Source organism: Phacochoerus africanus, chromosome 1, assembly GCF_016906955.1.
Source record: "Phacochoerus africanus isolate WHEZ1 chromosome 1, ROS_Pafr_v1, whole genome shotgun sequence".
Taxonomy (NCBI): domain Eukaryota; kingdom Metazoa; phylum Chordata; class Mammalia; order Artiodactyla; family Suidae; genus Phacochoerus; species Phacochoerus africanus.
In genome coordinates this window covers 141,651,539-141,664,845 of record NC_062544.1, presented here as the reverse complement: position 1 = coordinate 141,664,845, position 13,307 = coordinate 141,651,539, and the positions used below count along the sequence as shown (strand labels likewise).

Below are 13,307 nucleotides of genomic sequence, written 5' to 3'. Positions count from 1 at the left end.
TTCTTTTCTTTCCTTCCTTCCTTCCTTCCGTCCGTCCGTCTGTCTGTCTGTCTTTTTAGTGCCATACTTGTGGCATATGGAGGCTTCCAGGCTAGGAGTTGAATTGGAACTGTAGCTGCTGGCCTATGCCACAGCAACTCAGGATCTGAGCCACGTCTGCAACCTACACCACAGCTCACAGCAACGCCAGATCCCCAACCCACTCAGCAAGGCCAGGGATCGAACCTGCGTCTTCATGGATGCCAGTCAGATTCATTTCTGCTGATCCACAGTGGGAACTCCCATAAAATAAGTTTTGTCTCTTCAGGTGTAATCTTAGAACTGCCATTATCCTCCATGAGTGGTTGAGGGATTGTCTTTTAGCATGGTTAGACGGAGTGGGATGGAGAGAGGAGTATCGAGGTACACGTGTGTCCAAATGTGTCTCCTTACACATTCATGGAGACAACTCATTCACAGCTTTATGTGTGGTGAGGATTGAAAGATGCAAGAAACGTTGGGGTTGTCTAGTTAGAAGAAGGGAGGATAGGGGATGGTTTTGAGTTGTGAAGCAAGACTCTTGGAGCCAGAGGCATTATGATTATTGGTTAGTTATACGATTAAGTGGTCAGCAGCAAAAAGAGTAGTGACTGCCTGATCTTTTGTTGTGTATGCAACTCCTTTGGGACCACAGCTAAATATTCCTTCCTTAGTGAAAGACTCCTAATTGACCTTGGCTCCAAAACCCTCAAGCAGTTTAAGTGAAGGTTCACAGTGTTTTTTGTTTTTTTCCTTTCAGATATCTTGAGCCACTTTATTGGCAGGAATTGTGCTAGGTACTGAATGAAATGAACTAGTTAAAGCCCTTACCCATGAGAACTGTTACTTTGCATATCCTAGAACCTTAACCTTATATTTTCAGATCTTTCCCAAACAGGTGGACAGGTGGAGGTCCTAGCACCTTATTGGTAGTATCGCACCTGGCATAGTGAAGCATCAGCATAGAGAGGAATATATATGATAAAGTCATCCCTCCAATCCTTGGATGTGGATCCTGTATATAAAATGGAAGGCCAGCTGTACCATTTACATAAGGGACTTGAACATCTGCAGATTTTACTGTCCACAGGGATCCCAGAACTAATTCCCATGGACACCAAAAATGACTGGAAATGATCAGATGATCCGCCTTTGAATCCAGGTCTGATGTTCTAGTTTGGCCAAATTGCTTCACCTTTATAAATTGATTTCTTTTTCTCTAAGATAGGGAGGTATCAGGAAGGAAAAAAAAAAAAAGCTATTTTAAAAACTCTTTGAGGAGCTCTTAGTGGCTTAGAGGGTTATGAACCTGACTAGTATCCATCAGGATGTGGGTTGGATCCCTGGCCTTGCTCAGTGGGTTGAGGATCTGGCGTTGCCATGAGCTGCAGTGTAGGTAATAGACGTGGCTCAGATTTGTTGCTGTTGTGGCTGTGGTGTAGGCTGGCAGCTGCAGCTCCTATTCTACTGCTAGTATGTGAACTTACATAAGCCGCAGGTGCAGCCCTAAAAAGCAAATAAATAAGTAAATAAATAACTAAGAAAAATAAAAGCTCTTTGAGTTGAAAACTCAATGAATTATAGTCTTTTTTCGATTTGGTCAAGGTAAAGGGCTAATCTGGATGCGAGGGGTTGGGACCAGGGGGCTAAAATTGTTCTGCTTAATAAAGAATCAAGAATTTTTAGTTTTACTTGAAGCTGGAGGGACATTTCTTTTGTTTATTTATTTTGCTTTTGTTTGGACAGAGGTGGTGAGAGAAAGTGAGTCCCAGCATTAGGCTCAAGATGAGCACAGAAATGGCTAGTCCAGTGTCAGAGGAGGAAGGGGTGGAGAGCTTTGATGGCTGATTCTCAGTCTTCAGTGGTTTTCTAGTATTTATCTGGCAATTATTTATTTGTTTTAATCTTCCTCTATTAAAGATCTGCTCTTGCTGCAGGCATGGCCCTAAAAAGACAAAACAAACAAAAAAGATCTGCTCTTCCCAACACTCAGGTGTTAATGTGTTTTGGAGACAGAGAGTAGAGAAGGCTGTATCTACACTGGGTGGAGTGGAAAAGAGAGCAGGGAGATGATGAGAATTAGGTTGCACTCAGGATTAGGATCGGAAAGTGATAAAGAATCATTAGGAAGTTGTAAGCACTCACCTTAGGATCCTTGAAATTATTAAGGAGAGTTCTGGCTTTACAGATATGTGAGATATGATCTAAAATTTGCATTTGAATGTTAAAGACAGTACAATTTAGGACCATGCGCATGTCAGGGATAATATCTGCCTAACAGGGTTGGGAGGTTTAAATGAGAATGTAGGTCAAAGCACTTCATAAACTAAGGAAGTATATCATCACCCCTAAGATACAATGTCTTTCTATGAGGATTTTTAAAAAAGGAAATCAGACTTAAATTCAACACTGATCGCAAATATGAGAATAATTATCTAGGAGTTACAAGCTCTGTAATAGTTTTCTTTATGAATTTAGTTCATACTGATAGTAAAAATATAATTTGAATGTTAAAGATAAGGTTTTTAAAAATGACTTTATATATAACCCAAACATGTCATGTTAAGATATGCGGATTTAGGATCTTACTGTAATAACTTCAGGCCCATTTAGTAAGAATAGAAGTAGCTTTGGTTGTGCAGATTTAGCTGAGGTTGTTGAAAGGTATGAGAAAAAGCACGTGATGTTGCAAAGGAATGGGAAATAACATGCATTGGGTATATACTAGACACTTGACATATATCATCTTTCTATTTTTTGGTTTTTTGGTCTTTTTAGGGCCTCAGCTGCGGCATATGGAGATTCCTAGGCTAGGGGTCAAACCGGAGCTGTAGCTGCTGGCCTACGCCACAGCCACAGCAACTCAGGATCTGAGCCATGTCTGCGACCTCCACCACAGCTCATGGCAACACCAGATCCTTAACCCACTGAGCGAGGCCAGGGCTCCAACCCACAACCTCATGGTTCCTAGTCGGATTTGTTAACCACTGAGCCATGACGGGAACGCCCATGTATCATCTTTCTTAAAGCTCATTGGTCCCCAGAGAAATGGTAGTGTCTCCACTCTTTAGATGGGGGTTGTGTGTGTGTGAAAAATCACAACGATTACAGAACTTGCTTAAAAGTCCTAATTTTGAAGTGCTAGTGCTGGTATGTTGATTCTCACGAGCCTCAAGGTCCAGTTCTTTTCCTCCCACTGTGCTGTCATGTGGGCTCAAAGTAAGCTAATAATTAGCACCCAAGCCTTGTGTGGTTCTGGTCTCCTTGTCCCTGTCTCATACCGAATCTTCATTATTTTTCTTCCAAAGAATGATTGCAGAAAGCTTTGACAAGACTTCATGAGATGCTATAGGTGACAAGTATGTAAAAAAAGGACTAGATAATCGACTTAATTAAGTTCTGGAGTGGACAGGTTAAATTCCTGTATTGTCTCAAGTTTCATTCTTTACACGGGACCAGCCAACTTTTGTGAGGTCATTACAGAAATGCTGGCAAACTCTTTCCATTAGTGGTTCTTGCGTACAGTAGGCACTTCTTATGTTGTGTGACTCTTTTTTTGTTGTTGTTCAGAATTCACCTTAGGGGTTTTCTCAAACTCAGCATTCTTATTCTGTAGTGGTTTTTAAGCTTTCTTTTTTCTTTCCAGGCTGGGTGGATGATGCAGTTTCGCTTCTAGGTGTTAGGATTCTCTTTCACACTGGTTTGTCATGACCTTAAAGTATTTTAAGTTTCTCCTCAGACTGTCTTTTTTTTTTTTTTTTTTCCTTTTTTTAAATGTAGTACCCTAGTGAGCTAGCGATTTGTTTACCAAATGAGTTTAAATCACCAGCCACTGGAGAGTCCACAGTCTAAGAGCATTGCTGGAATTGACCAAATGTAAAAACCTACTAGCCTTTTTTGGCAACTTAGTAGTTTTGGGGGTCTAGACTCAAAGGATAGTTATGTTTCTCAGCCATCCTTTAGGTTATAAGAGTTGCTAAAGGTGGTATGTGATACCAAAGATGGCAAAGCATTTATTATGATGATCAGCATTGTGTTAGTCTTTAATTGCCATAAAGCTCTCCCCTGCAGATAACTGACGAGGCCTGAGGTGTTCTGAGCTGCAGCCACCCACAAAAACCACACACATGGCATTTTACTCAAAACTTTACTTTAACCACTGCTTTGTGATGCAAAACTGGTGGAATTTTGGGTACTTTCTGTAAAATTGAAATCTTTATGGGGGTTTTCCAACATTCTAGTTGCTTGTTAACAAATGATCACTGTAACGAGGAAGAGCAGAGCAGCGTTGACTTGTGTGGCAGCATAGGATGCCAGTCGGTACCTACTGTTTTCTCATGGAGAAAGCCACCCTGGTTGAGAGGACAGATTCTCCTTTTGAAAATGCAGTATTCATGTGAGATTTGGAGTTGCAAAAGATGAGATTTTAGGAGCTTCTTATCTTTGCCACAAAGTTTTCAGTCTTGACAAAGTAATCATATTCAGTACTTTCTAACTAGTAGATCCTCTTATGAAAGAGATCTGAAAATAAAAGCAAATCCAGGAGTTCCTGTTGTTGCTCAGCGGGTTAAGAAGCCAGCATAGTGTCTGTGAGGATGCGGGTTTGATCCTTGGCTTTGCTCAGTGGGTTAAGAATCCAGCGTTGCCGTGGGCTGTGGAGTAGGTCGAAGATGTGGCTTGGATCCCACAGTTCTATGGCTGTGGCATAGGCCTGCAGCTGCAGCTCTGATTCAGCCCCTAGCCTGGGAATTTCCATATGCTGCAGGTGTGGCCATAAAAAGAAAAGCAAACACTTTTGTATTATAGGACAAAATATAGTTCTGCTTAAGTCTGTCAAGGGAGAACTGTTATGGGAAACTGATTCCTGATAAGCTACTACAGCCCTTTTCTGGAAGGGAGATAGCAGGTGGAAAGAGCTCTATCCTGTTTGGCTGAGTTAGGAGTCCTTTGTTTATTCTGGAGGTAGTCCTTGGGCAAGTTACTTCACCAGTCTAAGGCTCAGTTTCTTGGCTTTGAAATTAAAGTTTCACTCCTGCTCTATGGTTTGGTGGATAGAATATATTGCCTCAAGAGCCTTCAGTAGGTAGGCATCCTTTGTTATTATATCCTGTCTTGTGTAAAGGTGAGTTTTACTGTCATATAATTTGTCTTCTCTCAAGCACATTTTGTTTTTTAAAATCTGTGAAAACATTTTAGCAAAATACAACTCTGCTTCTATAAGTATGTAGTTATGCTCCTTTTGTGTTTAATAGTTTCTAAGGAGTAAATTTCCATCTATGTAGCCCAGAGGTTAGAATAATGGTCTCATGATTAGCCTTAAAATAAACTATCAGAACTTTCGGGCTTTTTCTCATTAATGCATTATCCCAACCAGCTGCAATAGGATAATACAGAAAGCTATAATTAAGTTTTTAATGGGTTAATTCCTTAGCTTACTGTGAAGCTCTTGATAATTAAAAAATTTTTATTATAGTTGATTTATAATGTTCTGTCAATTTCTGCTATAGATACTTTCTCACTAGCATATAAGTATAGCTTCGTTTATTTTGCTACTGCAAAGACTGAGTTGCTCGTTAGCGCCCACAAGTAAAGTATGCTTGCTTACTTATCTTTATAATTTATCTTAGGGAATGTTTAAACAGGGTGAAAGAGCAGTTTTTACAGGAGCAAAATCAAGCCATCCATTTTCAGAAAGCAGAACCAAGTAAAATTAAAGAACAATCAGTAATGAACTTGGAAACAAACCAAACAAGTTGAATCAAAGAACAAAATAAAAAGAATGAGACAGACAGTTCTAAGAACAAATGTATAGGATGGAATATCAATTAAAGCTTTAGGACTCAGCAAATAGAGTGGAAGCTTTATTTGTAGTGGGAAACAAGGTGTCACTATATAATTTTAGGGACATAAGTAGAAAAGGGCAAAATATCGTAAACATTACACAAGTGGAATGGAATTTCCCAGACCCTTTGATTTAGCAAATGATTTAGTTAAGGAAATTAGCAAAATCTTGAAATTGAATTGAATTGGTGCTACAGCAAACTTTAGAAATTAATTTCAAAATCAGAGTCAAAAGGATGCATGTTAGCTCTATGCTGTCACATTTGTTACTCAGCCCAGTAGTACTAACGCTTCACCTGGGTAAATTATTTTGAAGGCGACCCGGACCTTGATCCTTGAAATAGAGGTATTGAAAAAAGCGGTGTCTGGAGAAAGGTGAAATCATAATTATACATCAGAGGCCATAGGAGTTATGTTTTCAAATTTTATGTTTCACTCATACCAGCTTTGTGTTCACACCCAAACTCCAGGGGTAGGAACTACCACATGTAGGGTGGAGTGGCATTCCAGTTTCATTTATTTTCTGCTGTAGCTGGCAAATTGAATGAAGATTTATATCTTAAGTGACAGGACTCAAATGAAATATGACAAATGCATAAAAGCTGCTACCTGAACATGTCAATGCAGAACCTTCCAGTGAACGAGGTGGGATGCGGCTTGGGAAACAAACTACACACACTGCCTGCCATGTTGGGCAGCTCCATGCTGGGAGATCAAAGGGAGACCCAAGGGGGAGCAAGTCCTTGCTGGCTGAGCCACGTGCTGGGGTTCAGCATGGAGTGCCAGCTTGTTGATAGACGCAAAGATGTATCTATTGAGGGCTTGCCTTATCATGGAAAAATCCTAGGGAGATATGTTGTACTGACTGGAAAATTACTCATCATTTTAAGTGATCAGATTTATCAAGTAGAAGCATTAGTTTTGAAACTAGTCATTTAATTAATTGGAATTTAATCCTGACCCAGTTCCCTATGCTAGTTTGTAATTATTCTTACTGACCAAAGCATAGAGAAAAATCAGGGCTAATAAAACATCCATGACGAGCATTGCTCTCAGGAGGGAACAACTTTCACTGCCTTTGGATAGACCAGTTAGCTCTGTAAAACATTTTCGGCTGTCTTGAAGGACTCTGACCACTGGGGCATGAATGAGCACTAACTTCCCTGTTTGTGGTTCTTCTGCATTGTAGATTTCAAGTTAAGCTCCTGAGGGAAAGCACAGGAGCTGGAAGCTTCTCAGGGCCCTCCTAACAAACAGTCTGGTTGGCAGTCACTTATTTAGAAGAAGGAATGACCACTGTGGCAAATATCCCCTATATTTGTTCAAGTTGTGCTCAGAGTTATCATCAGTCAGGCAGGCATTTTCTGAAGTAATTTGGTAAGCAAACCAGTTGTACTTTTAAATTGGTCCTAAAGAAAATATTTAATTGGAATAGCTGTTATGACACCAAGAAATGTCGAAATGAAAACCACCATTCATTCACTATATATTATTCTGCATCATTTATTAAATATTTTTATATATGCATTTACAAACTTTAAGTACTCACTTCAGAACTCTGCTTTCAATACACTTTTAAACTTTTTTTTTTTGTAGAGATTCTGTTGTAAAATGAGACCCATGTACAAAACTAGGCAACAGATATAAAAGTTTCCTTTCATACTTTTCATCCATCAAGAAACAAAATCATGTGACAAAGAAAATCAAAATGTGGCTCTTTCACAAGAATAACGTGTCAGTGTTCAAACTATGCGTTCTAATGGGATAGCTCATATTTCTTCATTCTATGATTATATATATACTTCCTACCTACTGGAGCATGTTGGTTCAGATGAAGAAAAAGAAAATCAGCTCTGCTGTTTGGACTAGATAACCTAGAGACCATCAATTATTCATTTCTTTATAATGTGACACCAAAATTCACCTAGGAGATGACATTGATTGGTTAGCAGTATGCATTTAGCCCCAACATGGCATAAAAAGTTCCCTTTAAAAAATTCATTAACTTGGCAAGCTAAGGTCAAATCTCTAATTTAGCTGTCTTATTTAAAGAAATAGTTTAAATGATCAATTCAGAAGCCTAAAAGTATCTTTGAAACTAAAGTTGCTTTTCTTAAAATGAATGCTGACTTGACAGTTCATAGGCTTGGAGCACTGTCACTGAAAGACAGAGGCACTAATGCCACGAGCAACAAGAAACAGTATCACCACAGGATAATTATATGGTCCAAAATGCCCAGGGGCCTGAAACTCACTATTAATATGATTTTGGCAGCAGCATCATTTAGTATTTATTTAACCATTTATTACATACTATTAACATACCAGCTTCAAAGACGTGTACTCCCCTTAGGATACTCAGGAGTTACAAATATATTGTGATTGCATAATTGGTATTGCACAGTTTTATAAAAAACATAAATACTGGCTATTCTAATTTTAAATACAAAATACATGTCATATACTTTTAAATCTATAATCTGGTTCAAGTGCAAATCAGGTGCTTTCTTCAGTCCTTCCAAAAAAGGCATTTTTAATATTTTTGGCACAAATGAAATTTCATGCCAACAGTTCTAATTACAATACATATATCCAAACCTTTAGATTAGCAATCATATACATACAGTATAAAACTGAGTATTTACAAATATACTAAGCATAAATGTAACCTTTGTGGGTGAATCAGAACTAACTAGCCATACCCACACTAAAAATAACTTAGGTAAATACGATTCCTTTATTTCATTTGCTTAGGCTGGTTGCTGTGGGTTGACGTTCATGTGAGGAGGATGTCCTAGAAGACCAATTCTTTGTTTCTGCTTCCTTTGTTCTGTCATCTGGAAAGTTAAAAAGTTTCATCATTAGACCCAGACACTTCCTGTACGTCAAATCATATACTCAACCATAGATTTACCTCTGTGGTTATGGTTTATACTGAAACCCACTTTCTACAAATAGTGTACTTCAGTATATCAAACACATAGAACTTCAAAACGGACATCTTCCTAAGCAATATGGGGAATTCTGTGCTCTAGTCATGCAATGTGGCATTCAGAAATACTGTTTGCTATTTGTTTGGTAAAACAACAACAACAACAACAAAAACCCAAACAGTTAAAGCACAAGATTCTAGATCATTTCCCAAATCCACTTCCAAATGATGGCTTTCTAAGATAGTTATGACAACCCTCTAAACCATCAAGAAGAGCAGCATGTTTAGAATCTAGGTTTGAGAGGGATTAAGTCCATGTCTTCAGGGGGTCCTGATTTCTCTCTTCAGTGACTCCTGGGCTGTTTTGATTTGAGAGGAAAAATTTACATAGCATTTCTAGGAAGATTAGGAATGTCCTCACATCTGAGGTCCAGAATGAGTGAATAGCATAAATCATGCAGTGGCACTCAGTGGTGACTATTCCTTGCCACCTACAGAGACTAAAGTCAGGAAAGACTATTTCTTAAGACTGGGCAAATGAAAAAGTGCTTTAAAAACCCAAAACGAGAGGTTGGTACCACTTATTTGGCTGGTGAATTAAATCACTTGTCATTTTGACAGTTGTCTAGCTCTGTTCTGGGTATTCTAGGGCATAATTAATTCCCTGCAGTAACATTTTTCTTTACTCAGTCATAGCTGGGCATTTAAGTCAATTAAGATGAAAAGGCTGTATGAAATATATATTAGATAAAATTGTTAATCTATGAGTGTCCTAAGATCCTGCTTCTAGATTTCTGGTTTCCTAAAATCAGAGAGGAATTAGGGCGTGGTAGTAAAAAGAATGTGGGCTTTGGAATTAGATGGGCCTATTTCCATATGGTTTTACATTTAACTTTTCAAAGTCTGTTTCTTCATTCATATGATTCTGGTGATAGCCCCCATCTCACAGCCTGAGAACTGAGAGGATATAACTTTTAAAAAACTGTCTGTCACACTGTAGATGTTTAAATCTCAGTTTTCATTTGGACTGATTTTTGGTACAAAATATCTTGAAAAAACATAAAATAAGGATAACTTTCCTAGGTTCAGTTTTCAAGTGGTTATTTTTTCTTATTTGAAACAGCAGTTTTCCTTTCATATCAAAATACTATTTTTAGGCTGCTGTGAAATGCCTTCAGTTATATTTTATAGAAGAAGATTTACAAGAAGTGACTATTTCCAAAAGGTAGCTTGTAGTAAAGCTTTTTATAAAGAACTGAATTAGGATCTTCCAGCTAGTCTCTAAAGTATCCTTAGAAGAGTGATAAACCTTTAAAGGTGGTGTCACACACTATACTCTGCTTCATAGATGCAGCTGCAGAAGGGGAACCTCACATGACCCATGGAATAAATTCACAATTAGACTGTAATGCAGTCAGTCATTCAGTCACCATGCTGACTGATACTTCAGATACTTCATCCAGATTTTCACCTCCCAACTAGTTCCTTGGCAGATAGCCTTGAGAGGGAATCCAGTAAAACTTAACTAAATCTCAGCATTGTGGAGTTCCCATTGTGGCACAACAGAAATGAATCCAACTAGTATCCATGAGCACTAGGGTTCAATCTCTGGCATTGCTCAGTGGGTCGGGGATCCAGTGTTGCCATGAGCTGTGGTGTAGGTCGCAGATGTGGCCCAGATCCCCCGTTGCTGTGGCTGTGGTGTAGGCCAGCAGCTGTAGCTCTGATTCAACCCCTTGCCTGGGAACTTACATGTGCTGCAGGTATGGCCCTAAAAAGAAAAAAAAAAAAAAACTCAGTATTCTCCTGGATTTAGGAATCTTAGCGGTCTCATCCTATTAAAGGATGCTTCATTCAGAGCTTCCATTTAAAACTGCTGAGATTTTTTTCAACTTTTGAAGTTGACCATTAAAGCTTTTCCCATAATTTTTCTATAAATAACTAGACTTTTTATGTATGTGTTTCTTCATGCCTCTTTGTCAGATCAGCTTTTCTTGACTTTTCAATCTGTTGGCTATTCAATCATTCGCTTAAACTTAAAAACCTTCTAAAACTTTTTTTCCTTATAGCAAATGAGTCTTCAACTAATGGCACACCTTCCTTCTCTCTTCTAAAGGTATCACCTGATCCTCAATGGTGGTCTTATTCTAAAATTCTAGGATCTTCTTCCTAAAATAACAATCACATCACCCTTCTCCCTTATAAACCTTAAAGCTCCCTAGGATGGAGGTCAGAGGCCAAATTCTTGTCTCAGCCAGTCATATTCCAGGTCATTTCAAGTAACTAGTGCATATGTAGCTATTTTTTTTGTTTTGTTTTCTATTTCCCTAGAATAATGGTTCTTCACTTTTGGTGCATACCAGAACCACCCAGGTTTGTTAAAACACAGATCAAAGGCTCCACAAACAGAGTTTCTGATTCATTAGGCCCATGGTAGGGCCCATGAATTTGCATTTCCAACAAGCTCCCCAGTAATGTTGATGCTGCTGATCTGACCTCACTACTGCTCCAGAAGAGCTTTTCACTGATTGTCTCAGAAATAGGCCGAGATCACTGTGCTTATATTCCCCTATATTTGAATACTTAAAAAAAAAAAAGTACTTTGGGTACCTATATCATTTTTGTGGAAATGAGGTAAGATCTCAGAGATTCTCTATAGTTGAGCGCATGGTAGACACACAGATCTGTGACTGCCTGAATTTGGTTTTGATCAACCATAGCCTTTTAGACACATTTAAGTGACTAGTATATGAGAAGGAACAGGGCAACTGTGTTAGTATTTGGCCCTCTTGGCATGGTCATCATCCAGTGACAACTATATGGGAACAATAATGAAAACAAAGCCCCCTGAGGACTAAAACTGGCCTATAAAACCAAGTTCAACATGCTGGCCAGTTAAGTTTCCCTGGCCCATTAGTACATATTTTCACATAATTTCTGGCTTTATTAGTTCAATTCTACCTACTTACCTATCTATCTACATATATTCACACACTATATATCTTATTTAAGGCATCTCTATTACCTGACACTCCCACCTCTATCAAAACATAGAAATAATGACCAAAGTCTGTCCTTAGCATAATCTCACAGAATATTCTCTCTGGACATTTGAAATAAAACTGACTAGATAAAAGATCAGATTTAGATCTAAGGTAACTGACCTAAAATACTAGTACTGAAAAATCTATTTTGGATAGTGTGAAATATCCCATTTACAGGAGATACATTAAAAATCCTCAAAATTCCCATTTAGCTAAGGATGAACATTTGAAGCAGTGTTCTTCATAATCTGTATAGAGACTAGCTGAATTTCAGCATTCCTTCTTTTGAATAAGTCTAAACAAGAAGCAAACAGTATGGTAGCTTTACAAGTCAGATGCAGCCAAACATCTAAAGGATCTTTCATGAAAACAATTAGTATGCAATTGGGCAGAATTTTCTCTACCAGTATCAGCCTCCAAACCATTACGGGCTGGCCAAGGAGGGAAGGCTCACCCATGGCACACAAGTGCCTCAACCTGCTTCCACATCACATTAAGGCTGTGGCTGCTCATGTTCTAAACAGTTGGGAAACTCTAGTTATCAGAATTGATCCTACAGTCCTGTAAAATCAGTCACACTCCCAACAATGAGCCTAAGATATTGAGCAATAAGACTGAAGCATCTCCTGAATGCAGTCACACTGACCTAACAAACACACAGATATTCACCCTCCTGAACCCCCAGGTGCTGGTCCTCTCTCTGTCACCTGGCAAACTCTTTCTCAAACCTGGAAACCAAGCTCCCACATGACCACTTCTGAGAGGGTTTCTGCAACAGTTACTTAAATCCTCTCCCTGAGGTCAGGCTGTGTGAAGTGCCCCCCTGTGCTTCATTCCCAGGGCAATCTGTTCAGACCTCTGTTACATACTTACCAAGCTGAATTATAATTTGTTTACTTATTTGTCTCCCACTCTAGACTGTTCTAGTTCCTTGAAGAAGGAGAATAGGTTCTAGTCACCTTTGTAACAGGGCGGCACCTGGCAAATGGGTGTTTCAACATTGGTGGTTCAAAGAACAAATGAAATTAATTACCAGAACATAGTGCCATTCCTGGAGCATGCCATGCAATTTCATGCCTTCGCTCATGCCGATGCTTTCCTGGGATGTCCCTGACAGCATTTCTCTGCTAGCTTAGAAGGCACCTGCTCGTAAGACTGCAGGAGCTAAACTCCAGCACTCCAGACCTCACACAGGACCACCTGCCTGCTTCTCTCTGTGCTCCATGAAACTTAACTCATGCCTCGGGTTGTTAAACTTTTCCTACTGTATCACATGTTAGAGGTCTCTTCTTTCTAGCTAGGTGATGGTGTCCTAGAGGACAGATGTTAGCCACGGCCTCTTTTGTGGTCCTAACACAGTGTAAAGAACAGACCTTCAAGTGAGATTTGATATTCTGTTTTCCCATTGTGGGGAATTATAATGATCTTTTGTTGTTCCTTCCTCCCTTATGCAGTTAATGTTAACAAGATAA

General features: G+C 39.0%; 1 protein-coding gene and 1 long non-coding RNA gene across 5 annotated transcripts in view; one reads left to right on the top strand and one right to left on the bottom strand.

Moving 5' to 3' along the window:
- Positions 1-13,307, top strand: part of LOC125127063 (uncharacterized) — a 121,710-nt gene that overhangs the window by 82,625 nt on the left and 25,778 nt on the right. The gene's annotated exons all lie outside the window — the stretch shown is intronic.
- Positions 8,143-13,307, bottom strand: part of ITPR1 (inositol 1,4,5-trisphosphate receptor type 1) — a 331,954-nt gene continuing 326,789 nt past the window's right edge. For all 4 annotated transcript variants that reach the window (XM_047779506.1, XM_047779516.1, XM_047779541.1 and 1 more), the window contains one exon: positions 8,143-8,696. In XM_047779506.1, the coding sequence (XP_047635462.1) occupies positions 8,610-8,696 (87 nt within the window). In that variant the 3' untranslated portion in view covers positions 8,143-8,609. The remainder of the gene's footprint in view (positions 8,697-13,307) is intronic.